The 26,266-nt window shown below is 48.7% G+C and overlaps 1 protein-coding gene across 2 annotated transcripts; it reads right to left on the bottom strand.

The window, feature by feature from the left end:
• Positions 1-693: 693 nt before the first annotated feature.
• On the bottom strand, positions 694-25,547 carry CHFR (checkpoint with forkhead and ring finger domains). Of its 2 annotated transcripts, XM_055549996.1 has the most exons (17): positions 25,412-25,547; positions 25,114-25,257; positions 20,648-20,747; positions 17,681-17,790; positions 16,751-16,810; positions 16,386-16,604; positions 15,831-15,998; positions 13,342-13,498; positions 12,186-12,503; positions 10,241-10,383; positions 9,084-9,200; positions 8,484-8,567; positions 7,635-7,705; positions 6,241-6,328; positions 3,686-3,793; positions 3,178-3,250; positions 694-1,764 (listed from the first exon to the last, which is right to left on the bottom strand). In XM_055549996.1, the coding sequence occupies exons 2-17, from the start codon at positions 25,244-25,246 to the stop codon at positions 1,722-1,724; spliced, it is 1,992 nt and encodes a 663-aa protein (XP_055405971.1). In that variant the 5' UTR covers positions 25,247-25,257; positions 25,412-25,547; the 3' UTR covers positions 694-1,721. The 2 variants fall into 2 exon arrangements, with proteins under 2 accessions (XP_055405971.1, XP_055405970.1); XM_055549995.1 differs by lacking the exon at positions 25,412-25,547 and having other exon boundaries at positions 25,114-25,395.
• Positions 25,548-26,266: the final 719 nt, after the last annotated feature.

Here is a 26,266-nt window from a genome sequence, read left to right as displayed (position 1 = left end):
CCAGAAGATGATGTCAATCACCTGAACTTTTGCATATGATAAGTTTGAAAGCCTGGCTTAGATTAGAACCAGGAACTGCTGTCCTTGCATGACTCCACCCCTTCCCCCATTATCCTCTATGCATACCTTAAGGTATAAAAACTACTTTGGAAAATAAAGTGCGGGCCTTGTTCACTGAAACTTGGTCTCCCCATGTCATTCTTCCCTTTAACTTCCAGCTGAGCGTCCATCTGGAGCGCGGATGTCCTCTGCGACCATTTATTTGCCTGGGCTTCTAAGACCCACTCGAGAAGGTGTCTAAGGTGGGGCACCTTCCGCTATTCGAGAGGGCGCCTGCGGCCTCCGTGGTCAGAGCTAACCTGGTGTCACGGGTTATATTGATTTTCCGCGTAAACCAAGCCACTCAGCTTCTTTTCTCCACTGAATTTTCCTACTGAGCTATCCTTATTTCAGCCGCTTTTCTCCACTGAATTTCCTCACTGAGCTATCCTTATTCTATTACTCTTTGTATCCTTAATTAAAGTGTAATTAAGCAGTTATTCCCTGACCCTCGCCTAGCCGTCTCTCCTTCGAATACCCTGGATCAGCCGGGGCTGGTCCCCGGCACAGGGGCACACTCTGTTAGTTAAGCAGGTAACCAGTGACCTCCGCAGGCGGTCCTACCAAAGGAACGTATCACAATCAACACGGACGAAGGTGCTGGGGAGAGAAACAGACACAGCGTGTTTATTAGAATGCGGGAAGGAGGCCTTCTTCCCCAGAGCACTGCTTCTCAGAGTCTGTATCAAGAGCAAGACAAAGTTGAAAATCGTATTCCTGAGAAGAAGCAAAAAAGGTACAATTTTGCAAACAAACGGGTGGCTTTAACAAATGATAAAAAAATTTTTTTTTTAAACAACAAAATTTCAAGTATTATTCCAGATGACACGGCAAACCCAACGCAGGAGGAAAGGCTAAGGACTCGCAGAACCTATTGGCAGGAAGGGGCTGCTCCAGGCGGGCTGGGGCATCACCAGGGACAACCTGCAGCCTGGCCCCAGGCCACCCCAGCCCCGAGGCTGGGAGCAGTGATGAAGGAGGACAGCTCGGTGGGCTGCAGTTGTGCTGAGGAGGAGCCCTGTGTGTTAGTGACCCAAACATGCCCTTGGCGCTAGGGAGTCCTGGATGTCTGATGATTTTTTTTCATAAACAGGAACATATGCTTATTCTTTCAAATATCAGTGTCTCCAATTTTAGTCAATTTGTAAATATAAATTATATCATTTGTGCTACAGTTTGTGATATTTAAATCTCATTAGGAGATGAGCACCGAAGCTATGAAAACACACACGTGAGCCGCTGTGCGTCCTGCGGCTGGAAAATTGTGCTCCCTTTCGTCACAGCACAGTGTTTCTGACAAACTCCCCTTCCTCTCCCAGGACACTCTTCTTGAACAGAGATTTCTGCTTTGTCTGTGGTTGTGGGACAGATACACAGGGGACGGCTGATGGCTCTTGTTCCGGCCCCAGGGCTCTGGGTGCCACAGGTGGGGGTTCTCGCCAAGAGGGTCTCGCTCCACAAAAGAAAGGTCACACCAGAGTGCCCTATGCCAAGACCCCAGTCCCCCCTGCAGGGGGCGGGGGACTGTGAAATGTCCTTAAAATGTCTGTTTTCAGTATTTTCTGAGATGCGTGTCACTGACTGCCAACACTCCTGAGCCATCACGGTGCCTCCCTGGACGCTCAGTTCTTGAACCTCGTCTGTTCACAGATGTGATTGAATTTCCTGTGGGGAAAAAACAGTCAAATCATACAAGAGGGCATCACAGATGCATTCAGTAAAGGAATTCTGTACTTGTACCCAAAGGAACTACAGGAGACAGTGATCCTGTGCTTGAGGTTTGCAAGAGCATGTTTCTCATACAGCAAAGACACTAACCCCAAACGCAACCTTCTTTGTTGCTGTTTAGTCTCTACGTCATGTCTGACTCCTTTGTGACCCCTCCTTTCTAAATGTAAAATACAAGTGGAACATTTGGGCAATTTCCAGAAACTCAGACCTGTGCCTCGTGAGCATCCCCAAGGTACTGTGGGTGACCTCCTCTCTGAGAAGACGAGGGTTCCTTTGCTGCCCCCCTTGCCCACATTTTAATAGAGATAGGTTAGCCTGTTACTACTGAAATCTCTTTTTTAGAATAAAATTATCTCTTCCACACAGTTTACGCTCAAATACAAACCAAGATTTTTATTTTACAGAATCACTCCCTCAGGGGCGGCTGCCTTTACCTGAGTCCTCATGATGACTCTTTTAACCAATTTCTTTAATTTGAACCTCAAATGGCTGTTTGGGATAACAGTCACCGCAAACAGCGTCGATCCATGAAACTGACTTATGCGATCACTTTCCTCATGGTTTCAAAGCAGAGGCCGATCTACTCCTATGGGCGACCGCGCGGGGTGACATGAATGTCAACATGAACAGCCTCTAAAGACCCCGTGGGAAACTCCCAGGGAGAGCTCTAGCCATCGCATCACCATAGGTAGATCCAGGTGCATGGCGACGTGCACACGGCTGTGACTTGGGAAATGGTTCTCAGGGACCACAACCAGGGATTCGCAAAGCGCTCAGCCCTGAACATGTAGGCTGGGGACATGGAGGTGGAGAAGGAGATGAATGTGTATGGGCAAACATTTCATGAAATGACATAACAGAAGAGCAGAATTTCTAAGTGATAATGACTTTTACGCGGGCTTCCCTTGTGGCTCAGATGGTAAAGTGTCTGCCTACAATGCGGGAGACCCGGGTTCGATCCCTGGGTCGGGAAGTTCCCCTGGAGAAGGAAATGGCAACCCATTCCAGTTTTCTTGCCTGGAAAATCCCACTGACGGAGGAGCCGGGTAGGCTAAAGTCCATGGGGTCACAAAGAGTCGGACATGACTGAGTGACTTCACTTAATCACTTCACTTAATGACTTTTTTATATACTACATGACTTTATAAAAGCATGACAATTATTAATGAATTAGTATATTTTTAAGTAGAGAACTGACTACTTCATGAACATCCCTAAAAGCTTCAAAATCAACATGGCCAAAAGATTTAAAAAAAAGCAGTTCCTGTTAGGAAACCGCGGGTTTGTTTGCCTGTCTGCACTCACTCCTCCAGCCCTGCCCAGCCCCCGCCCTGCCTGCACACTCACATTGCGTGGTGGGCCTTCACCTGAGTACGGCAGTTGCGGCCCCAATAGCAATCAGGACGGGATGTGACGGCCGCTGGGAAGAGAAAAAAACGAACACATGTCATGCACATGTCTACAGACTTGGCCTAGTGAATTTAAGCTGAGACCCAAAGAGACACTGTAGCTGAGACACACAACGCTTTGTCCCACTTCATAGCTCGCTTCCTTGTTCTCCAGGAAAGGAAAAAAAATCTTTAATCGAAAATCCAGTTTAGAAATGAGATGACTCCAGTTGCCATCTTGTTTCAGGAACCCACCTCACCTGATCCAGAGCCTGGGCAGGCACCAGACAAGGGGTGCTTAAGACAAGTATGGCCTTTGTGCCCCCACCTACCAGGCTGTGTCCCTGGCCCTGCTGTGAACTCAGAGTAAAGGCCCACACAGGGTGTTGAGCTATTGCAAAAGAGTGTGGGAGCCCACGCAAGCAGAACTGAACTGTGGGCCAGGAAGGAGCCAGGTGGTTCCTCACCTGGTAGCTCAGAAGCAGGAATGTTCTGCCGATACTGGTAGGTGAGCTCGCGGAAGCTCCGCAGGCCGCAGCAGTAGCACAGCACGGTGTTCCCGGTGATTCTGTAATCTGGAAGGAACACAGCCTCTTACAGGCACAGCCCGCCAGTGGGTAGCATCATGTTTCCAGCACAGCAGAACAGACTTGGCTTGCACGCTGCTGGGGAACTAATGCACTGATCCATAGACAGGGTCAGACAGAGGGCTGGACATTTGGAAAACAAGAGCAAAACCAACCTAGACACCAACTTATTTCCTTATAGCACAATCATTCCATCTAGATTAAAAATTTAAATATTTAGAATAATCTAAAAAAGTACTAAGAGGAATAATATTCTTCTCTTGAGCTATTTCTATGACATGAAAACCAAATGGCACAAAGGAAGGGATTTGTAAATGTGACTGCCTCTAGTTTACACATCACAATGGGAACACGTATAACAAAGGAGAAATACTAATGAAATAGTAGAGGATGTGTTTTTAACACAAATGACAATGTGTTGCACCATTAACAAAGATGTCACACAAATAATCTCCCAAGTCCAAAAATGAACCAAGGACACAGACAAGCATATGTATGTCCCATAGAAGAAAAAGATTTTCCATTTCATTTATCATCAAACATGGCAGATAAAATATCCCACCGTTTGCCTCTTTCATATTTACAAGACCTAGAGATCATGGCACCTGGTCCTGACACTTCATGGGAAATAGATGGGGAAACAGTGGAAACAGTGTCAGACTTTATTTTTTCGGGCTCCAAAATCACTGCAGATGGTGATTGCGGCCATGAAATTAAAAGACGCTTACTCCTTGGAAGGAAAGTTATGACCAACTTAGATAGCATATTAAAAAGCAGAGACGTTACTTTGCCAACAAAGGTCTGTCTAGTCAAGGCTGTGGTTTTTTCCAGTGGTCATGTGTGAATGTGAGAGTTGGACTGTGAAGAAAGCTGAGCGTCGAAGAATTGATGCTTTTGAACTGTGGTGTTGGAGAAGACTCTTGAGAGTCCCTTGGACTGCAAGGAGATCCAACCAGTCCATCCTAAAGGAGATCAGTCCTGGGTGTTCATTAGAAGGACTGATGCTAAAGCTGAAACTCCAGTACTTTGGCCACCTCATGCAAAGAGTTGACTTGCTGGAAAAGACTCTGATGCTGGGAGGGATTGGGGGCAGGAGGAGAAGGGGATGACAGAGGATGAGATGGCTGGATGGCATCACTTACTCGATGGACGTGAGTCTCAGTGAACTCTGGGAGTTGGTGACGGATAGGGAGGCCTGGCGTGCTGCAATTCATGGGGTCGCAAAGAGTCGGACACGACTGAGCGACTGAACTGAACTGAGAGGGCAAACATTCAGCTGACAGGCTTAGGGGATGCTGGCACTCAGGCCCCAGGACATGCCTCAACCATGCAAGCCAGTGACAGTAGTCCTGTTTACTATCCTAAGGGGATAACTGTGTTTTTTGGGGGAGGGGTGGCGCGGGGATGGGGACTGACTGTGAAACCTACAGGACTGCATATGCTCGACAGCTTCAGTGGTGGTTCAAACAGTGAAAAGCTGGGAAGAACCTAAATATCCTTTAGTAACAAACTGGCTAAATGAACGATGGTATCAGAATGCTAAGTAATAACTAAAAAAAAATCAAGGCATAGATCTTTGTTGACGTAGGAAGAGTTCGAGATATACTGTTGGGTGAATAGGTTATTAAAAGCATGTCTGGCAGGATCTCATTTATGAAAATGATGCACACACATGGGTACATGCATTTAGAAGGTGGCTGTCAAAGTATTATGACTGGGTATATTTTAGGTGGTGGGATTTCCAATGATTTTCACTTTATCCTTCAGACTTTCTTGTACCACTTAACGTTTTCTTTGTGAACCACATCATTCTTATAAAAATAGCCATTAAAAAGCAAAAGAAGTTAAGACCCAACCACATAGAACTGTCCCAACAGAGGAAACTCAAGATACTCACTATAATGTGTCTGTGAGACAAAATAACTTAGTACCTTTCAAGTCTTTGATAATAATTTATGTGTTAGGGAAAAAAAAATCATGCACTGATTTTTCTGCACCCTCCATTAGTGACAAAAGTGCACACTTCACAAAGCACCAGGTGTCCCTGGGAGAGGGGGTAAGCCTTCGCTGAGTCACCTGATGCACTGAGGGACAGGCCAGCAAAGACCCTGACAACCAGCCCTAGAAGGTCAATGCTGACCAGTGGTGGGGCCAGCACCTCGCCAACTGTGTTCCTTCCCTCCCCTGTGTGAGAAAAGATTCTGGAACATGTCATGTCGACTCAAACCCAACAAGAAAAAAGAAATCTCAAAGTATCAGGACCTTTCTGTCTGTCTCTGCCAGGGAGGGCAGAGGTTGCAGGAGTGAACATGGGAAAGCCAACAAGCAATGCTGCCAGTGTGTGGACAGGCAGGAGGGACCACTTGACCAGAGGCAGAGGTGCCCCTGGAAAACACCACCATCAGTGGGGGGCAAGTAGGCACAACAAGGCTTACCAGACAGCAGGAATACTCCCCTCTGCAGAGCCCCGAGGCTCTCAGTCAACATGTTTTTCCATGTCAAACCTCTGGTGGCCAGGTAATTCTGTAACAGGGAAATGGGCAAGAGAAGAAACATGAGCTTGGAGAAGGAAACACTAAAATGGCAAAGAGGGAGCTTCTCTGGTGGTCCAGTGACTGAGAGTTCACCTTGCAATGTGGGGGGACACTGGTCCGGGAAGGTCCTGCATGCTGCGTGGCAGCTGAGCCCATAGGGCTGTAACTACGGAGCCCATGTGCTGCAACTCTGGAAGCCCCCACGCTCTACAGCCTGTGCTCTGCAACAAGAGAAGCCACGGCAACAGGAAGCCCATGCAGTGCAACTAGAGAGTAACCCCTGGTCTCTGCAACCAGAGAAAAGTCTGTGTAGCAATGAAGACCCAGCACGGCCAATAAATAAATATTAAAAAAAAAAAAAAAAGAAAAAGAACATATAACAAATGGCAAAGAGGGCTGACATTTCATAAAAGGCCCTGGAAGGTGCGTAGAGCCAAAACACGTAAGTGTGGTGGGCACTTGCAGAGGATGAGTGTTGCATAAAGTTAGGGGACCTGCTTCCAGGAGTTTAGCTGGGAGGCCTGGATGGCCTGTTGGAACAGGAGGCCTGGGGCAGACATGGTATCACACCCACACAGTGCAGCACAAAATTTTCGACCAAGGAGCTTCTTCTCAGTCTCTAAGGGCAGACTAGCTTTAGAACCTCAAGTGTAAGAGTTGGCATTCTCTGAAATTCTGCAAAGACATTCCTGTAGCATAGGAGCAGTGAGACCTAATTGCAGCCTGATCGGCCACAGTATGGTGACAGGCCCATGACCACGTGACAAGGAAGCCAGGGTCTACATCTGGGTGGGCTCTGCCCTCAAGATGCATGGAGCTGCTTGGTTCTGTGTAAACCTACAAGAGCGTGCCTGTGAATATCTAGCCAGAGAGCAGTGAGGTAGAGGAGGTGCTGTTCAGATGAGAAGGGCCTTGCCCTGGGGGTGTCATACCACATATATTGGGGTGAAGGGAAGACCCCTGGCAAGCGACACAAGTGCATGTTAAACCCTGAAGTTCTAAGAGCCAGCTGCCTCCTGAAATGCATGAAGAGGGCCAGTGGGCAGTCCTGGTTCCACGCAAGGGCCAGCCGCTCCCCTTGCCTGCCCCGGGCAGGCTGAGCAGGACCTGGAACTGTGTAACACAATTCCTGTGGCTTCTCAGTGTGAAGGGCAGGGAGGAATACCTATCTGGGGGGATACAGGGATAAACAGACATGCAGAGTCACAACATGCAGACACGCACAAACAGACATGCAAAGTCACAACACTGGACAGTCCTAGGAGGCCTCCCACTGGCCTCCACCTGGCCTGTACCTTCAGGACGTCCGATTCATAGTTGTTGTTGCTCAGCACCCCATCCAGACAGCGGTCACCCAGGTTGAGCTCTGTTGGGATGGAGGGAAGCAGCATTACCCATTTCATATGCACTTTATGAAAGCACTGTTCACCTGACAGGATAACCCAATTTTGTTCATTATGGATTCTATGAAGAATGAAAAGTTATGTGACATTATGGTCATGGGCGTTGGGCGGGGGAAGGATGGGGGAGGTGATAGTTAAGGAGTTTGGGATGGACATGTACACACTGCTGTATTTAAATTGGATAACCAACAAGGACCTACAGTATAGCACAGGGAACTCTGCTTAATGTTACATGGCAGCCTGGATGAAAGAGGAGTTTGGGGGAGAAAGGATACATGTATATGTATGGCTGAGTTCCTTTGCTGTTCACTTGAAACTATCACATTGTTTGTTAATCAGCTATATCCCATAATGAAATAGAAAGTTTAATTGAAAAAAAAAGTTGTGTGATGAAATATAATTTCAAACAGAGAAAAAGTAAAAGGCATTTCATTCCACTCCCCACAGAAATGCTCCAGTCTGCATAGTCCCTGGTCTGGGGTTGTGAAGTCCAGACATGTGTTTTTAGTGGGGGTGGTCCTTGTGCACGACTCAGAGTTCCCCTGTTGTTGTTATTGCTGTCCTGGAGCCAACACTCACTGACACTTGCAAATCTATGCAGACCTCCAGGAAAAGGTAGCTAATTCATGGCGACCAATGTGGCCTTTCCCTGCTCAGGCACACAGCCAGCCCACCACTGGCCTCAAGTACACCAAGTGAACAAAGAAAGGTGGTGGCGATCGGTGGTGGGACCAGCATTACCGCAGAATGGGGCCAGGCAGCCGAGGCAGCCAGTCCGGGCACAGCCCCAGTATAGGTGGCAGAAGGGCTGCAGGCAGATGGCACCTGTGGACACAGAGCACATGCACCAGTCATGCCACATGGCGAGGAGGAAGTTCAAGTAACCATTAAATAAGTGACAAGCTCGATTTTCACCATCATCTAGAAACTGTTAATGTGCCGTACAGTTCAGCTGTTAGATTTTAAAATGACACCTTGGACAGGGTTCAATCCTTGCTTGGGGAGCTGAGAGCCAACAAACTATGCAGCCAACAGAACAGAATAAAATGAGACACTGGAGAACTACTGGGGTGACGTGTCAGATACAGGATCTAGAAAGAGAGCCCCCTGTGTGTATGACAGGGGTGGGTTTCAACTGGTGACCAAAGACAGATTATCAAACAGTCCTGCAGGGACACCTGATGACACAGGTGGAAACACAGAACTGTATCTTTCGCTCAAACCACACACAGAAGTCCATGACACTTTGAAAACCAGGCTGGAAGGACACATAGGAGTGGCTCTGAGGTGGGGAGGGGCCCCGGGCAGACGGTGTACACACACACCCACACCCTCACTCACACTGCTGGGGGGCGATGCGGGGGTCCCGCTCACGCTCCGCTCTCCGGTCTGGCATGGGCTGGAAGCAGCAGGTGCATATGGCATGGCTTCCTTGCAGGGCGCACACGTAGTCCTGGGCTGTGGGACAGACAGGCTGCTCAGGCTGGTGCTGCCAGCACTGGAGCAGCAGCACGAGCGGCTCAGCCCACACCTGGAGGGGCAGCTACAAGATATGCACGAGGACACAGACCTACAAGAAAACCTGGGCAGATCTCAGGCCAATTTTGCTAACAGCCAAGTGACAGTCTACCACTCAAACTAAAAGGTTTAATAGATGGAAAAGTGACCAAAGCTATCTTTTGGTTCAGTAGTTGGAGCTAGATTTCAAAGGCCACTTGAAGGTTTTCTAGTATTTCCTGTAAATACAGGAAAAAAGGACAGATCATAAAACAGTAAAGTGATTTCTCTAGTCTCTGCTGGCTAACTCTGCACCAAGAGCTGTGTCAATGTGGCCTGGCCCCTGGTCACTCACGTACCACATGAGGCTCTGTGCACTCACCATGGTCACAACGGGACCTTCCATGCACCACCATGGTCATCCCCACACGTAGGGGCCTACAAGGACACCACCGAGAGTCGTGGCACAGCACATACGGCAGAAGGTTAAGAATGTGGCTCTGGGTCACAATTCTGAGGTCAGTGGCCTCTAGACAGGCTCAGGCTGATGGTGGCAAGGAGGCCAGGCCCTACAATGTAGGGCCACAAACCACAGTCCACATTTCATTTTTCCTTTCTTAATGGCGCCTAGGAACTCGCCCACTGAAATGGGCAGTGAACAGACAGTTCAGGGCAGCTCTGGTAACATCATATCCTGTTGCTGGAAAGAGGCCAGTCCCTCACTGGAGGGGCCCATGTGTGATGGTCACTTCATCTTTGGCAAGCATCCCGGGGCATGCTGACTGTCCCAAGGTAGTAGCGGGGAGGGGTGGGGAAGGGTAAGTGTCAGAATCAGGACTGTGTGTTCAAGAGCGGAGATCCACACATAAAGCTGATTATCTGGTTTCTTAGCTCAAAACAGGTCACGAAAAGCAACGAGCTATCTGAGCAGAGAAGAGCCAGCAGAAGCGCCACCCACACCCAGAGCGGTCAGGACAGCAAGGAGAGAGTGGCCATCTCACCTGCCGTGACACTGGCGGACGTGGACGGTGCATCCCCGGGAACCTGCGGTGCCCCTGGCTCACTGCCGGGCCCTGGGTAGGGAAGGGGCTGCCCCGCCTGCCTGCGGTACTCAGGGCACTGTCTGCACACGATGGACGGCTGGCTGCAAGGAAAGCACAGAGCTCGGGGGGATGAGATGACACCCGCTCTGGTTGGTGTGTGAGGCTGAGGGTAGCGACAACGGCCCCAGACCAAATGACAAGCCAAGACCCAGACCCCAGCTCATGGGCCTCGTCCCGCCTCCATGTCTCAGCTCTGCATCAGCCACTGGACCTGGTGTGTGTGAAGGGGAAGGACAGCTGCCCTCCAGCACCCCCTAGCCCCCTACACTCACCCTGCACAGCAGCAGTCGGCAGGCTCTGCTCCCTGCCACCTCCCAGCCCCCCTTTTCCCACACTTCTCCAGCGCTCTCTCCCTCAGACACTCCTGGGATCTGGAGACATCTCCTGCCTGCCCCTCGACCCCCTGAGGCATCCCCTGGAGTGGAGCCTTCCTGTCCCCACACTGGGCAGGGTGCGCTCTTGCAGGTCTGATGCCACTCATGCACACCCTTCCCGTCATTAAAATCTGAAAATGCACAGGGCTGGATGCTGCTGTCCACAGCGCCTTTCAGCTGTATGCTCCTCAGCTGAGCCTTCAAACCTGCAGATGGTAAAACATAATCCACAAGAAAGGCATATGTGGACTCTCCTCTGGTCTCAGTCAGAGGATGCCTGCCTGAGCCTGCCACCCATGGGAAGGACAGGCAAGACATGACTAGAAAAGGCAGAAACATTGAAAAGACACTCAGCCATGTTTGTAAGAAAAAGATGTAAATGGAACTAAGTTACCTGCCTGTCCCAATACCCCGAGTGTCTCGGGGATCACTGCTGTCCCTCCACACACCCCGGGGAGTGCCGCCACCTGCACTCAACAGCGGGCATTTGTCGAGCGCCAATCTTGAGCTCAAGCAGACGTCAGAAGTACAGCAAGGTATCCTCTCACTGAGACTCCTGACATGAACATCCTACTTCCACATGCTTGTCTCCAAGAAATAACGACATGTGGACTAAACTGTAAACACAGAATGTGCACTGCGGTTTTGTCCTAGGTTTCAAAATATTACAAAAAATGTCTTAAGTAATAAAAAAAAAATTAAGCATGTATGACTACACATGTGTATGAATGGATGAATATATAATAAAAACCTCACACAAAAGTGATTTTTGGTTTTCTTTTTGCTTGAACATTATGTGCTAAATTTTGTGAAAAGAGACAAACTGGGGGTGGGGGTTTGTCTTTTTAAATATTATGGCCTCAACACAAAAATTCACACCCTGGACTTCTAAGTCAGGAGACATCAGCCAATAAAATAAGGTCTCCTAGGACTGCACCCTGTCTACCAGGTGGCTGTGGCTTTTCTGTAATAATACCCTGACAGATGGTAAGTACCTCAAGTGATATTCTAGGACGTATGTTCACTAGGTAAGCTGTGGAGAGTGAGTGTGCTTATGTGGTACTTGTATCAGCTGGTGAATCAAGGCACTTGATGAGGACTCAGCAAATAAAAAAGTATCATTTCCTGTGGCCAGTCTGTCACAATAATTAAGCCCAAGCATTATGCTACACACCCTGAACTTCTATAAGGCTGTATGTCAGTTATATCTTAATAAACTGGAAAACAATACAGATAAGCAACAAAAAAATAGAATAAATGTTCCACTGCATAACCAAAGAGAAAAAAGGCTATCACAGGAGGCAGGGCCGTGAGCAAGCCTCATCACGGTCACCTGAATGAGTGGCGTGCTTGGCACAAGGCAGGCAACACGGCTGCCGGGTTGCACCTCAGCAGTGGCCTGGACCAGCAGGTCCTGGGGGGTGGTCAGACTTGGGCCGCCCACCCCGCTCCAGGCCCAAGGGGCTCACCTAACGTCCGAGGACTCACTGTCCACGTCCGACAGCTCCAGCAGGTCCTCGGAGCTGCCCTCCTCATCGGAGAAGGCCCTCCTGACCTTGGGCTGCAGCATGTCCTGTGTGATCTTGTTCCTGGCGGCCATGCTGCGCAGATCCTCCTCACTGCGCCTCTTGTCCGGGTGCTGCAGCAGGTACGCCTCCACCAGGTTGTTGAGGATGTGGTTTTTACAGATGCGCTCGACCGGACAGCGGCAGGTGGGGCACAGGGCAGACCGCTCCATCCAGCCTGAGTAGCAGGCAGCGCAGAAGGTGTGCATACAGGGCTGCAGGCTGAGGGCACAGGATGGGCTTCAGAGGCCTGGGGGCACTCGTGGGTGGGGCGTCTCCCCAGCAAGTGCAGCAGCCCCTTGGATGCAGGGCTCCAGGGGCATGGCTGGCCTGGGGCGTGAGGATCAAAGACCCAGGGTCATGCTGCCTCTTTCCTCGGAGGAGGAAATGGCCCTGCTCAGACTGAGGTTCGGGTACAAAACAGAAAAATGAGCCAACTGCCCATCCCCAGCCCTTATGCTCTTTTGCCTCAGCAGGGCCTTGAGCCTGTGCTTCCTGGGCATTCCACCCACACCATGCGTGAGGTCAGCTGCTGGCGGGGTCTGCATCCTCAACTAATGCCAGGGGAAGCCACCTGCCTTCCAAAACCCGCCAGAGAAACAGTCCCTGTGCAAAAACATGGCACCTCAACTGCTCTAACTCTGTGCCTGTCAACTACAAGAAAGTAGAAAAAAAAAGAAACTAGAGGTCACATGGCACCCTAGGGAGGGCCAGGGAGGAAGAGCAGAGACATGAGGAGTGGGTGGAAAGGACACGCATTTCAGCTGAACTTCAGACAGATTAATTCCAAGTTCCCACAGAGAAGCAACGAGAGATCATTCTAGGAGGCTCGCCCATGCTAACTGCCAAGCTTCCTTTGCTCCGCCCGAGGCCAACCCGAGGTCAGAGCCATAGCACCTCAGTCTCTCGGGCTCCTCTGTAGCTTCAGTCACCAGCCTGGTTTCTGGCTTGTCGGCCATACAAGGAAAACGGCTATGGCACTTTCAGCGGGTGCAGCCTCTGACCTGACCCAAAGGCCCACCCCACCCTTGGCCTCCCACAGGACCCCATGTGGGCGCACCTCACACAGTCGTGCAGCAGGTCCTGGCAGATGATGCATGTGAGCGTCTCCTCCATCTTGTCTGGCTTCATGGCCTCGGCTCTGACGTCAAGGGCAGCGGGAGGGTCTCTGCCTGGGTCTGTGACCAGTATGGGCAGGTTAAGGTCTGGCTCCCCATCTGCAAGGGAAGGGACACATTCTGACCATCATGACCATGGAGGCAACACATCTCTTGTATTTACAGATGTCTTAAACTGTGGACAGAAGACCTCTTCCTTTGTGTATTTCAAAGGGCATTTTTAAGAAGGTTCAAAATAAGTTTCATAATCTGGTATATTTAAGTAGTGTTTTAGAACAGTTAATAGTATAAAAAGACACTCAGGATACATAGGTACGAGAAAAGGCCAGTTGTCAAATAGCATTTGTGTATGAAGTCATTTTTGTTTAAATAAAAAAATGTGACTCATATGCATACAGGAAAGTGCTAGAAAATACAGACCATCAGATGTTACCAGGAGCACTGATGAACCTATTTGCAGGGCAGGAACAGAGACAGAGACCTAGAGAGACTTGTGGACACAGTTGGGGAAGGAGAGGTAGGGCAAACTGGGAAAGCAGCATTGACATATTTCACATACTATCATATATAAAATAGCCAGTGGGAAGCTGCTGTGCAGCACAGGAAGCTCAGCTGGGTGCTTCTGTGGTGACCCAGATGGGTGGGATGGGGTGGGGGGTGGGTGAGAAGGAGGCTCAAGAAGGATGGCATATATGTATATGTATAGCCGATTCTTATTGCTGCACAGCAGAAACTACTATAATGCTGTAAAGCAACTATACTCCAATTAAAAAATAATTAAATTTAAAAATGTTACCAGGAGCTTAAAATATTTTCTTTTTTTTTTGGCTGACATGTTTAATTTTCCTTATCACAGATTAATTTTTACTTTTAATTTATTAGAGAAACATGATTTAAAAAGTCAAATATTTAAAAGAAAACAAAAGCAGCAGCCCTCTGCCCCAGCCTCTGCTCACCTTCACCATCCCCCCCTCCTCTGAGGAAAGGACTTTCTTGCTGCCTAACAATGTCTTTTAGCTGTTTCTTCTGGTCCCAGCCTCTGTGTTTCTGGATTGTCACGCTACGTTTACGCTGAAGATTTTAGGTATCATCTCCTGATATCCATTAAAACAGAGAAGGATTTTGCCCTTTGAGTAGCCTTCCCAATATTATTCTAACACAATTATTGGGTCAGTATATTGTAGGTATATTACTATGCTTAAATAGTCTGTTCAGTCAAACAGCATATTAGAATTTCCTTTCTTATATACTTTTTCATTTCTGATAATTAAAAATGGCTTCATTTTTATACTTGTTTATGTATCTGTTGCCAATTCATTCCATACCTTCCCAGGTCAATCAACTCATTTTCCACTCAATACACTAGACAATACAGTTTCTTTCTAAGGCCCACTTCCTTCCCATCACACTGCTCCAATCCACGGGCAGCCCTCAGGTCTGCCTTACAGCTACTGTCTTACCAACTACATTCCCTAACATTTTTTACAGTCTTTTTAACTTTCGCTTTTAAAGCATAGATTTTTCTCTAAATTGTCTTTAATGTGAAGTTTCAAACTATCACTTAAAGATAACATACTCTTAAAAATTGGCTGTTGTATCAGGACAGAGTCACAACTCGAGAATATGGTTTCCAGGGGCTTCCCTGGTAGCTCAGTGGTAAAAAAAACCCGCCTGCTAATGCAGGACGGAGAAGGCAATGGCACCCCACTCCAGTACTCTTGCCTGGAAAATCCCATGGATGGAGGAGCCCTGTAGGCTGCAGTCCATGGGGTCGCTCAGAGTCGGACACGACTGAGCGACTTCACTTTCACTTTTCATCTTTATGCATTGGAGAAGGAAATGGCAACCCACTCCAGTATTCTTGCCTGGAGAATCCCAGGGACAGGGGAGCCTGGTGGGCTGCTGTCTATGGGGTCGCACAGAGTCGGACACGACTGAATTGACTTAGCAGCAGCAGCTAATGCAGGAGACGTGGGTTTGGTCCCTGATCTGGGAAGACCCCTCATACCACAACTAAGCCCAAGCACCACAACTACTGAGCCTGTGCTCTGGAGCCTCAGAGCCACAACGATTGAAGCCTGCAAGCCCCAGAGCCTGAGCTCTGCAACGAGAAACCACCACAGTGAGAAGCGCACACATGTCACTAGAGAGTAGCCCTGTTTGCTGTAACTAGAGAAAAGCTTGTGCAGCAATGAAGACCCGGCACAGCCAAAAAAAAAAAAAGAATGCAGTTTGCAGACTGATAGCATACCCTGGCAGTAAACACAGTTCAATCCCAATGGTACGAACAGTAAAGAAAGGGCCCAGGCTGCCATCTGCTGTCAGCCTAAGACAGCATCCTCAGGCTTTGGCAGATGGTGGGGCCCCAACAGGTACAGGTTGGATGGTCCTGCTGGGGCCCTGAGGTTACATGAAACCTTGAGATTCTGACCTGCTTTTACTCTCTTCTTAACAGGCTCCAAATCCTCCTGATCCTGGGGTTCCGACAGAGAAAAGGAAGCCCCATCTCTGTCTGGGAGAATTAAAGGGAAGCTGGAGATTTCATCACTTGTCACAGATGGACCACACTCCTTTGGAGAGATGTCTGTACCTCTGGAGCCTGTGAGAGGGACAAACAAGAAAGTCTGATTCACCCACCTCAGAAGAAGAGACAGCAGATCGAAGTGTCACTAATTCAAACTAGGCGCAGGTGATGCAAGATGCCGTTAAAAAACCCAGAAAACTGGAAGGGTTCATTCTATGTGATTTTTACAGTATATGAATTATATAGCCTGTAAAAAATACCACACTGCTATAGTCCCCTATCCCCAGGCTTTCTCTTGAGGATGGAACAAGACAGCAACTGCTACAGAAACCTTACTACTGACAGCCTGATGCCTGACGCCACCACTGAACTCCTCAGTGCTTGTCTGTCTCCGTAACAACAGAGGGCAGGAAGAGTGAATAGAAAGCACTGTAGCTACTGCCCTGAGACCCCCATTCTCACTGGAGCTGGAGGGAGGCCCTCGGCCTGCGGAGGTGGGCTCCATGGAAGAGGTAGAGGCCGTGGGGAAGAGGTCCGACGTGGACGTCGATGGCTGTGGTTCCTCAAAGCACACCTGAGTGGCGGGCGACGACAGCAGGACCTGGGGATCCTGAGGATCGTCACCTCGCCCTGCACCTGAGGTATCTTTGGTCACGTGGAACACATTTTCTTTATTAGCTTCTGTGAACACAGAAGGAGCAGGAGGAAAATACAGTCAGGGCACAGATGGGCACCACCGCCTCAGGCAAGCTATTCCTGTTGACAGAGACAGTCAACACACAGACCCACTTTACACACACCCACTCCTCTCGGAAAATCCCACTTACCAAAGGAGTCTTGTGTTACACCTTGCTTTTCATTTAGAGATTCGTAGAGGTATGCCACGTCTGAAAGGAATTAACCAAATCAGAGCACTGTCAGTCACGTGCCAGGTGAGAACTCACATTTCTCTTCTGTTTCCTCCCATTACCTCACAGCCACTATTTTGACTTATCAGCTAGTAACCACAGCTGCCAGTTTAAGGGAATTTAAAGCAAGTGATCCAAAACAACTGAACCAAAGCCAAAATAAATAAGCCTCAGGAAACTCATCTGGCATGAAGAGGCTAAGGGAAGCAGAGCAACAAGGAGGGATGAGTCTCTATGCCTTGCATATTTCAAACCACCAGAAGCGGACACGAGATCCTTCTGTGTGGCCAGGGGTGGCTTTGACTATGCTGAGGACAACCTAGGGAACATCCGCCCCCTTCTTCCTATTTTGGGGGCACCATTTGAAGGACTCCCCTAACTCTGTCCTGCATCATTCTTCTTCCACAAACACAAATGTGGATGCTCAGATTGGGACAAGCTCCAGTCTGACCTCTGCTGTCTACTGTCAAGTGTCCCAGAGCAGAGCCATCTGTGGCCTCCAGCCCCCATTCTAAGTCTTGTTCTCAATTTAGGAGTCTTTTTCTGTCAGCTTACCCCTCCCCATACACTCACTTCTCCTTGGCTACCATTTTGAGACCCGTGGGTCATGACCACGGTGGCATTTCTGAAGAATGGCTGGGGCTCAGACTGCGAGGCCAACACTCCCATTCTTCAACAGACACTACCCACACCAAGAATCTACATAAACACAAAAGGGATGCAGGTAAGCTAACATTCCTTCAGGAAATACTGGCTTCAATAAGCCTCTTCCCACAATGCTTTCCAGCTGTTTCAGGGCCCCCTGCCACACCTCACCTGTGGGTCCAGCCCAGGAAACCCCCCTCTTACTGTGTTCTGGCTCATTCTTCCTGTACACCAAGTAGATGACATCCCCAGTCTGTAAAGGGCAAGTTTGCTTCTTAACAACCTTCAGCTTGTTAATGACAGTTCCATTGGCGCTGTAGGGGCAACAAAATGGAATTTATCTTACTTAAAATAACTTGGAGTTAAAAGTTTCCTCTTCTACAATCAGCAGAAAAGCAGTTCAATTTTTTTTAATTGAAAAAAGTTTTTGGCGGTGGCGCACAGAACATGGGATCTCATTCCCCAACCAGGGACTGAACTGACACCCCCAGCACTGGAAGTGTGGAGTCTTAATCACTGGACCACCAGGGAAGCCCCTATCACCTTGAAAATGATAAATACTCATAGGAATGATATAAACACTTGTGCCGCCTTACAATTCTCTCAAGGAAATCCTTGCCTGTTGTGCTTCACTCACAGCCAAATGATGTTGTCAAGTGTTTGAACATCTTCAGTGTTCCAAACTCATGTTCTCCTCCTGGTGAAGCCCTGGAATCCACCAGCAGCATGTGCTTTGACTTCCAGCTTCTCTTCTGCACCAGACTCTGTCCACAGACCTACCCCTCCCTCCAGCAGCCTTAGCCCCTCTCAGTTCATTCGTCACATGAGCACCAACGGCCCCCATGAGACAAGCTCTGCGTGCTAAGTTGCTTCAGTTGCGTCTGACTCTGTACAAACCCATGGACTGAAGCCTGCCAGGCTCCTCTGTCCATGGGATTTCCCAGGCAAGAATACTGGAGTTGCCATGCCTTCCTCCAGGGGATCTTCATGACCCAGGAATCACTCACATCTCTTACGTCTCTTGCATTGGCAGGCAGGTTCTTTACCACTAGTGCCACCTGGGAAGCCCTGAGACAGGCTCTGGGCAGAAGCAAATCAACACACAACTACCGATGACAGGAAGACAGTGTGATTCCTGTGCTTGGGATGCCACTCCAGTTAATCAGGGACCAGTTAATCAGGTGCTTAAACCCCTTAGTGACTCCTTACTGTTCTCAGTCTAAAGTCTGGTCTCTCCAGCGTGGACATCGGGGTCTTCCTGCTGGCGCTTCTGGACCTCTGCAGCTGCTGTTCCTTCTGCATGGAACATCCCTGCCCCTCCAGCCACCTCAGCCAAGGGAGGCAGTGGCTTCTGAAAGCTGGGACAGAAGACAGCTGCTTCTCCTCTAGAGCCTCCAGAAAGAGCTGACGCCAATGAGACCTGAGTTGGACTTTGGCCCCCTTTTGGCCTTCCCTGGTGGTCTAGTGGGTGAGAGTCTGCCTGCGAATGCAGGGGACACAGGCTGTATCCCTGGTCCGGGAAGATTCTGCATGCCATGGGGCAACTAAGCCTGTGCAGCACAACTGCTGAGCCTGGTCTCTAGAGTGTGTGTGCTGCAACTATAGAAGTGCAGAAGCCCCATGCTCCACAACAAAAGAGGCCACTGCAATGAGAGGGCCATGCACAGTAAGGAAGAGTAGCCCGCGCTTGCCACAACTAGAGGAAGCCTGGTACAGCAACGAAGACCCAGCAGAGCCTAAAATAAGCGAATAAATATTAAAAAAGAAAATCAGGGACCACACTGCTGGATGGGAGGGCAGTGGATACTACTGGGAGAGACAGAAGCCTGAGTCAGACGGGACAGGAGGCGCCTCCCTGAGGAGATCCTCCTGAGTGGACAGAGACTAGACTGCAACCAAGGGGAAGAGCGCACCTGAGCAACCTCCTCCCCCTTAGCCAATTTTGGGCACTCGGTCTGCCCCGGCCCTAACTCCATGGCTGCACTCTTACGACTCCCAGTGAGGAAGAGGCTCTAGCCCGGCCTCTGAGCAGGCTTCCACTACTCTAGGTTTCTGTGTAAGGCCAGACAGTAAATAGTGCAGGCGGTGTTGTCACACCATCTCTTGTTTCGAGTCCTCAGCAGCTGGCAGCAGGTCCCTGGAAGGCTGGGCTGCCTTCCCAGTAAAAGCCCACTTACAGAGACCAGCAAAGCTGTCTCACACAGCCACGGCTCTGCTGCCAGGCTCAAGATCCATCCTCAAGCTCTTTCTAACCCAAAAGTCTGATTTCACGTTTCTGCTTAAAAAGTGAAAGTGAAGTCACTCAGTCGTGTCCGACTCTGCGACCCCATGGACTGTAGCTTACAGGCTCCTCCATCCATGGGATTTTCCAGGCAAGAATACTGGAGTGGGTTGCCATTTCCTTCTCCAAGGGGTGCTTAAACCCCTTGGTGACTCCCTACTGTTCTCAGACTAAAGTCTGGTCTCTCTAGTGTGGACATCAGGGTCTTCCTGCTGGCATTTCTGGACCTCTGCAGCTGCTGTTTCTTCTGCGTGGAACATCCCTGCCCCTTCAGCCACCTCGGCCAAGGGAGGCAGTGGCTTCTGGAAGCTGGGACAGAAGACAGCTGCTTCTCCTCTAGAGCCTCCAGAAAGAGCTGACACCAATGAGACCTGAGTTGGACTTTGGGCCCCCATGCCTATCATATCCCAGATTGCTGTTGTTTTCAGCCACTGAGCCTTTGGTTATTACAACAACAGTATAATAGTATAATCCTATTAATACAAAATAAATATGTATATATTTTTAGTGGGTGAGTGCAATTTGGAAAGCTTTTGACTTTCACACACTACTTATGTGGTGTAATAGTAAAAAAGAAAGGCAAACTTCTTGATTTGGGGAAGCCTAACTTGCATATGTTTGTAAAAACCCAAAATGTACCACTGCCTTTTAAGTCTTACTTCTGAGACATTTTTGCTTTAATCTGAAAACATTCAAGAATTGTCACTAGCACCAGTGTCACTCAGTAGCCCATCCTAGAAGCCAGAAAATATATCTCCCAATACCCAGAGACCCTAGCAGACTTCTGAGCTATACAAAGTGGGCCTTTGTCCCTTCTCTGCAATCACTGGCTAAAGTCGGCTTCCTGAAGCTGTAAGAGGAAACAGGAACGAAGTTCAGAAAGAGCTTACCTGGTATCTTCCAGTGATACCTGACCAGATTTTTCATCCACTGTAATTTTACAGTGATCTCCAGAGACCAATTTATTGCCAGGGAATGAAAGGTCACAACCTAAAACAGAGAGGAGGGTGTGCAGAGAAGGGGAATACAACTGTGGGTACTGGGCACAACACTATGCTTCGTTTAATGATATCACGACCAGAAGTCAAGACTCACTAAGTCAAGACCCAAAAAGCATTTGAGTGTTAATCCAAAAGGAAAAGGGACTATGTCTTGAACCTTTCTGCTTCCTCATTACCCAGAGGATACACCCCATCAACACCTCTAGCTATACATCAACAGCTTCATGGTGATGTTTTTACAATATGCACATGTATGCAAACAACCTGGTAAGTATTATAGAACTTTGAGAAAAACCTAAGGGGCTTATTAAATATCTTCAGTATCGTAGTCCTGAATTTCTTCTGTGTAATCTAAGGTTTCATAAATGGTCACAAAATTGAAGCAATGACAGTCACAAAAATATGAGTGAGTTATCACAGGCACACGTACATGTTTAAGAAAATTTAAAACAAAACAGGAATGTATCTATAACTGAATACAATCACTGCATTCTCATTAAGTCCAAGGGGAAATCTTCAAATACTTTGTTCTCTCCTAAAATCAAAAGAATAAATGCTTTCAGGAGTGTTTTAATACCAAGTCACTAATCTGGCTATGATAGGTTTGCACCATAGCTACTAAGGTTAATAGTAGCTTTATTTTATTGTTTTGGGGGCCATGACCTGCGACTTGTAGGATCCTAGTTCCTCAACCAGGGATTGAGTCTGCACCTTTGGCAGTGAAAGCACACAGTCCTAACCACTGGACAGCTAGGGAATTCCCTACAGTAGCTTTATTTTTAATAACCAAATGTGGGAAGCAGTACAGTACAAGTACCCATCAACTGGTGGTAAATTCATACACACACTGCAGACCACCACCCAGCAACAAAAAGGAACACACTTGATACACATAACTGCCAAGGGTGAACCTCAAAAGCACCAGCCAAGAGAAAGAAGCCGGACCCAAAGACAGTGCTGCGATAATGTGTGATTTCCCTTAGATGGCTTTAGACGGTGTTCTGGAAAAGGCAGAACTACAGGGAGAGAAATCATATAGGTGAGTGTCAGGATTTAAGGTTGAAAGGGCAGGGACAGACTCCAAAAGACCACCAGGAACTTTCTGAAGTGATAGAAATGTTCTGTATCTTGATGGTAGTGGTGCCTCCATTTCTCAAAACTCATTGAACACCTAAAAGGGGCAAATTTTACTAAGTGTGAACTATGCTTCCATAACCCTTAAACCTTATTTGCCCAAACACTCTACATTATGGGAAGTATTTTGTTACATTTATCTGAAGTGAATTTCACCTGTGTTCAAGACTGTCCCATTACACTTAACAAAACCACCAGGATGGTCTCACAGCCCCAGAGCCAGGCTGGTCACTGTGGCACCGGAGTGGGGCTTTAATAGGCTTCTCCATGCCAGAACATCAGCATTCCAATTGAGAACTAGAATATTGTGTGCTTGTCTTTCAGTTTATTAATCTCTCCATGGCTGGTATGCATTTCTGCCACTCTCCAAGAATGGGGAGCTCTTTGGGAAGGCGAGGACTCCCTCTTCCCCCCAACACACATCAACTCAGCTCCCCCTTTTTCTCAAAATAATGCCTAGTACATAGCAGGTGTGTAACGGTTTTAAAATAATCAAGTTCTATAACCTGTGTGCCCCCCAAAATTATACACTGAAACCTTATCCCCTAAAGTGACTGTATTTAGAGAGAGTGACTGTCGATGATAAAGTTAAATATCAGGGTAGGGCCTTAATCTGAGAGGGTTGAAATACTTGTAAGAGGGAGACACCACAGGTCTCTTGGTCCAGTATGAGAGGACAGAAAGAGAAGGCAGCTCTCTGTGATCCAGGAAGAAGAGTTCTTATCAGGAAACAAATCAACTGACACCTTGATCTTGGACTTCCTAGAAATAAATTTCTGTTGTTTAAGCTTCCTGATCTGTGGTATTTTGTTATGGAGGCCTGGGCAGACTTTTAAACTCTACATTTTGCTGGAAAGGTTAATACATTCAAGGAAAGGACTTTCATTGAATCAGCTCAACTACATATTTATGTTCCTTGCTTTGTTGTTCAGTCACTAAGTCATGTCCAACTCTTTGCAACTCCATGGACTGCAGCACACCAGGCCGCCTTGTCCCTCATTATCTCCTGGAGTTTGCCCAAGTTCATGTCCGTTGAATCAGTGATGCTATCCAACCACCTCATCCTCCGTTGCCCTCTTCTCCTTCTGCCTTCAATCTTTCCCATCATCAAGGTCTTTACCAATGAGTCAACTGTTCGCATCAGGTGGCCAAAGTATTGGAGCTTCCTTGTATTAACGTGTAAAGTGATACTATAGTGTTGTGTTATAATAACAATGGCTAACGTTAAGTGCTAACTCTTAGCCAGGCTTCTTTTAATCTTCACAGTGACCCTATGAAGTAGGTACAAAGGCATTGAAATGTAAATTTTTAACCCAAAGTAAGTTGTGCTGTGGTGGTGCTGCTGCTGCTTCTGCTGGTGTCATGGTGGCCCTGGAGGTGGCGGTCTCCAGGGCTTTTGCTCTTCCTCAAACATCCATTTACACGAATTAATGCATCTTGAAAAGTTTCTAATAATCCATAAATATTTTTAAAGTTGTAAAAAAATAATAACTTGATGCTGGGGTTTAAGACTGTCTCCCAAAAGATCCCAACAGAAAAACAGGTACAGGTACATCGTACTGGGTAAAATGAAGCCAAAAAATACTTGCTTTTAAATAGTAATCTTTCTCATTCTCTCTTGTTTAAAGTATAAAGTCAGAATAACAATGTATTATTTTAATTTTAAAAAATATTTATTTATTTGGTTGCATCAGGTCTAAGTTGCATCATGTGAACTTAATTGGGGCATGTGGGATCTAGTTCCCTGACCTGGGATGGAACTCCAGTTCCCCTGCATTGGGAGTGCGGAGTCTCAGACACTGCACCACCAAGGAATTCCCAGAGTCACAATTTATTAATTTGCATAAAACCAAAATATTTTTGTTGGCCTCATTAGCGCACTGCACTCTCAGTATAAAAGCTACAAGGGAGGTTAAATTATCAGAGGTCTAGAGGCAGTACACGACGGAGCAACTTCACTTTCAGTTTTCACTTTCATGCACTGGAGAAGGAAATGGCAACCCACTCCAGCGTTCTTGCCTGGAGAATCCCAGGGATGGGGGAGCCTGGTGGGCTGCCGTCTATGGGGTCGTACAGAGTCAGACACGACTGAAGTGACTTAGCAGCAGCAGAGGCAGTAAGCATGGAGGGTGAGGGCTCTTCCTCTCACTACTTGTGTGACTTTCTTCAAGTCCTTAGCTTCCCCTTTCATGAAATCAACAAATATTTGAGCAACTCTATTCTAAGAGCTGGGACTTGAGATCTTTTTAATGTAGTTGTTTACAGCTATAAATTTCCCTCTAAGCACTGCTTATCTGCATCCCCTAAGTTTTGGTACATTATAGTTTGGGGCTTCCCTGATAGCTCAGCTGGTAAAGAATCCTCCTGCAATGCGGGAGATCTGGGTTCAATCCCTGGGTTGGGAAGATCCCCTGGAGAAGGGAAAGGCTACCCACTCCAGTATTCTGGCCTGGAGGTCCATGGACTATATAGTCCACGAGGAGAAGGAAATGGCAACCCACTCCAGTATTCTTGCCTGGAGAATCCTGGTGGGCTGCTGTCCATAGGGTCGCACAGAGTCGGACACAACTGAGGCGACTTAGCATGCATGCATGCATGCATGCATATAGTCCATGGGGTCGCAAAGAGTTGGACATGACTGAGCGATTTTCACATTTTCATATTTTTACTTATGTCAAGATATTTTCTAATTTCCCTTTGGATTTCTTCTTAGACCCACTGCTTCTTTAAGAATGTTATTTAATTTCCACATATCTGGATTTTCCAGTGTTCCTTCTGCTTTGCTTTCTAATTTCATTTCTATTAAGGTTAGAGAAGATGCCTTGGGTAGTAATAAACTTGAGAAGACTGCATTCCCGGGGAAAAATTATTATAACTACTTCATAAAGTTGTGGTGAGGATTAAATAACCTGAATGAAGCACTCAGAAGTGACTGGGCAGACCATTAAGTGAATACATGGCAGCTGTTACACGAAAGCCCATTCCACCGGAAAAACTGGACGGCAGAATGCGCCCCGCCCAGGGTCCTCCCATAGCCCGGTGGGCCCGGTCTCGCCCTGCTCCTATCACCAGGCTTCCGCCCTCAGCCCCCGGCTTCTGTCCTTCGGTCCCCGTCCCCCACCCCATCCCGGGTCCCTGGTCCCCGCCCCCGTGCCCTGACCCATCCCCAGGCTTGTCCCCCGCCGGTCCCACGTTTCCCATGCCCGCTCTCCGCCCCGCACCTCTTCTTCGCCCGATGGTCCACTCCCGTTTCCTCAGGAGGACGTGCGGCTCGCCCTCCTCGGCGCCCAGGCGAAGAAGCCTCCCCCACGGCTGCTGCTGGGGCGGCTGCTCGCCTTCCCCCGGCCGCTCCATCGGATTCACATCTGACGAGACCCGGAAACGTCGGGTGAGACCCGGACCGCAAGGGCAGAGGCTGCGGCCTGCCGCTCCTCCTCGGCGCCCGCGCCCCACCGCTGCGGCCCGCGCCGCGAGCCTCCCCAGCGTCCCGCCGGACGCCCGCGCCCGTCGCCAGCTTACCCCCCTCCCCGCGCCAAACCCGGAACCGGCCGCGCAGCCACCGCTGCTGTCAACAGACATCGCAGATCCCTCAGCTGATCCGCTGGGCGGGGCCCACAGCGTCCTTGCCCTGCGATTGGCGGGCGGTGGCAACCACTGAACGCGGCGGCTAGAGTGGAACCTGGGGGACGGGCATCGAGAGTGGACACGTGGAGGCTAGCGGAGCGTGCGCAGAGGATAGGTTGCCGGCTTGGACGCCATCTTTGATGTTGGCCGGGACGACTTGGTGTTCGCGGATCTCGGAAGTAGCTGAGGTCAGCCACATGTTAAGTCCGCGCAAAGGGGACAGAGTAACGAGCTTTGGGCACCGAAGCAAATTCCCAAAGCTGCGTTGGAAGTGCATATGGCGTTTAGAAGTGCGAAGCGACGGTCTGCCTTACATCTGACGAGGTAAATGCAAGTTGAAATTTTCCAAGGCCAGTTTTCTGGCGATCGGAAAGTTGATAGTACCCTGGGAGAGCTCTGGAAAGCACGAGCATCTCCGCATTGGTCGGCACCTCTTGGAGGCGGTGATACAGTCTCCGTTTTAAACGCACATTTCCTGGACTCAAACGATGCTGCCTTTTGGGATCTGGCGGCGCAGCGGTGAGTGTTCCAAAGGAGACTGATCTGGGATCGTCCGTGCTGAGCGCGTGAGAGTGAAAGTGCCGAGTCCCGGGAGGCGGCCGTGCGGTTCAGAGTAGCGAGGCCACGTCTGACCTACCAGGACGTCGACAAGGAAGTAGCCACCCGTTTGTGTAAGAATAAATGGGTCCATAGGCTCACAAAAATAATGTGAAAGGACAGGAAATGCCTTGTGAAGAAAGAGTAGCAGTC

The sequence above is a fragment of the Bubalus kerabau genome, chromosome 16, assembly GCF_029407905.1.
Source record: "Bubalus kerabau isolate K-KA32 ecotype Philippines breed swamp buffalo chromosome 16, PCC_UOA_SB_1v2, whole genome shotgun sequence".
NCBI lineage: Eukaryota > Metazoa > Chordata > Mammalia > Artiodactyla > Bovidae > Bubalus > Bubalus kerabau.
This window is presented reverse-complemented; position numbering and strand designations above follow the sequence as displayed.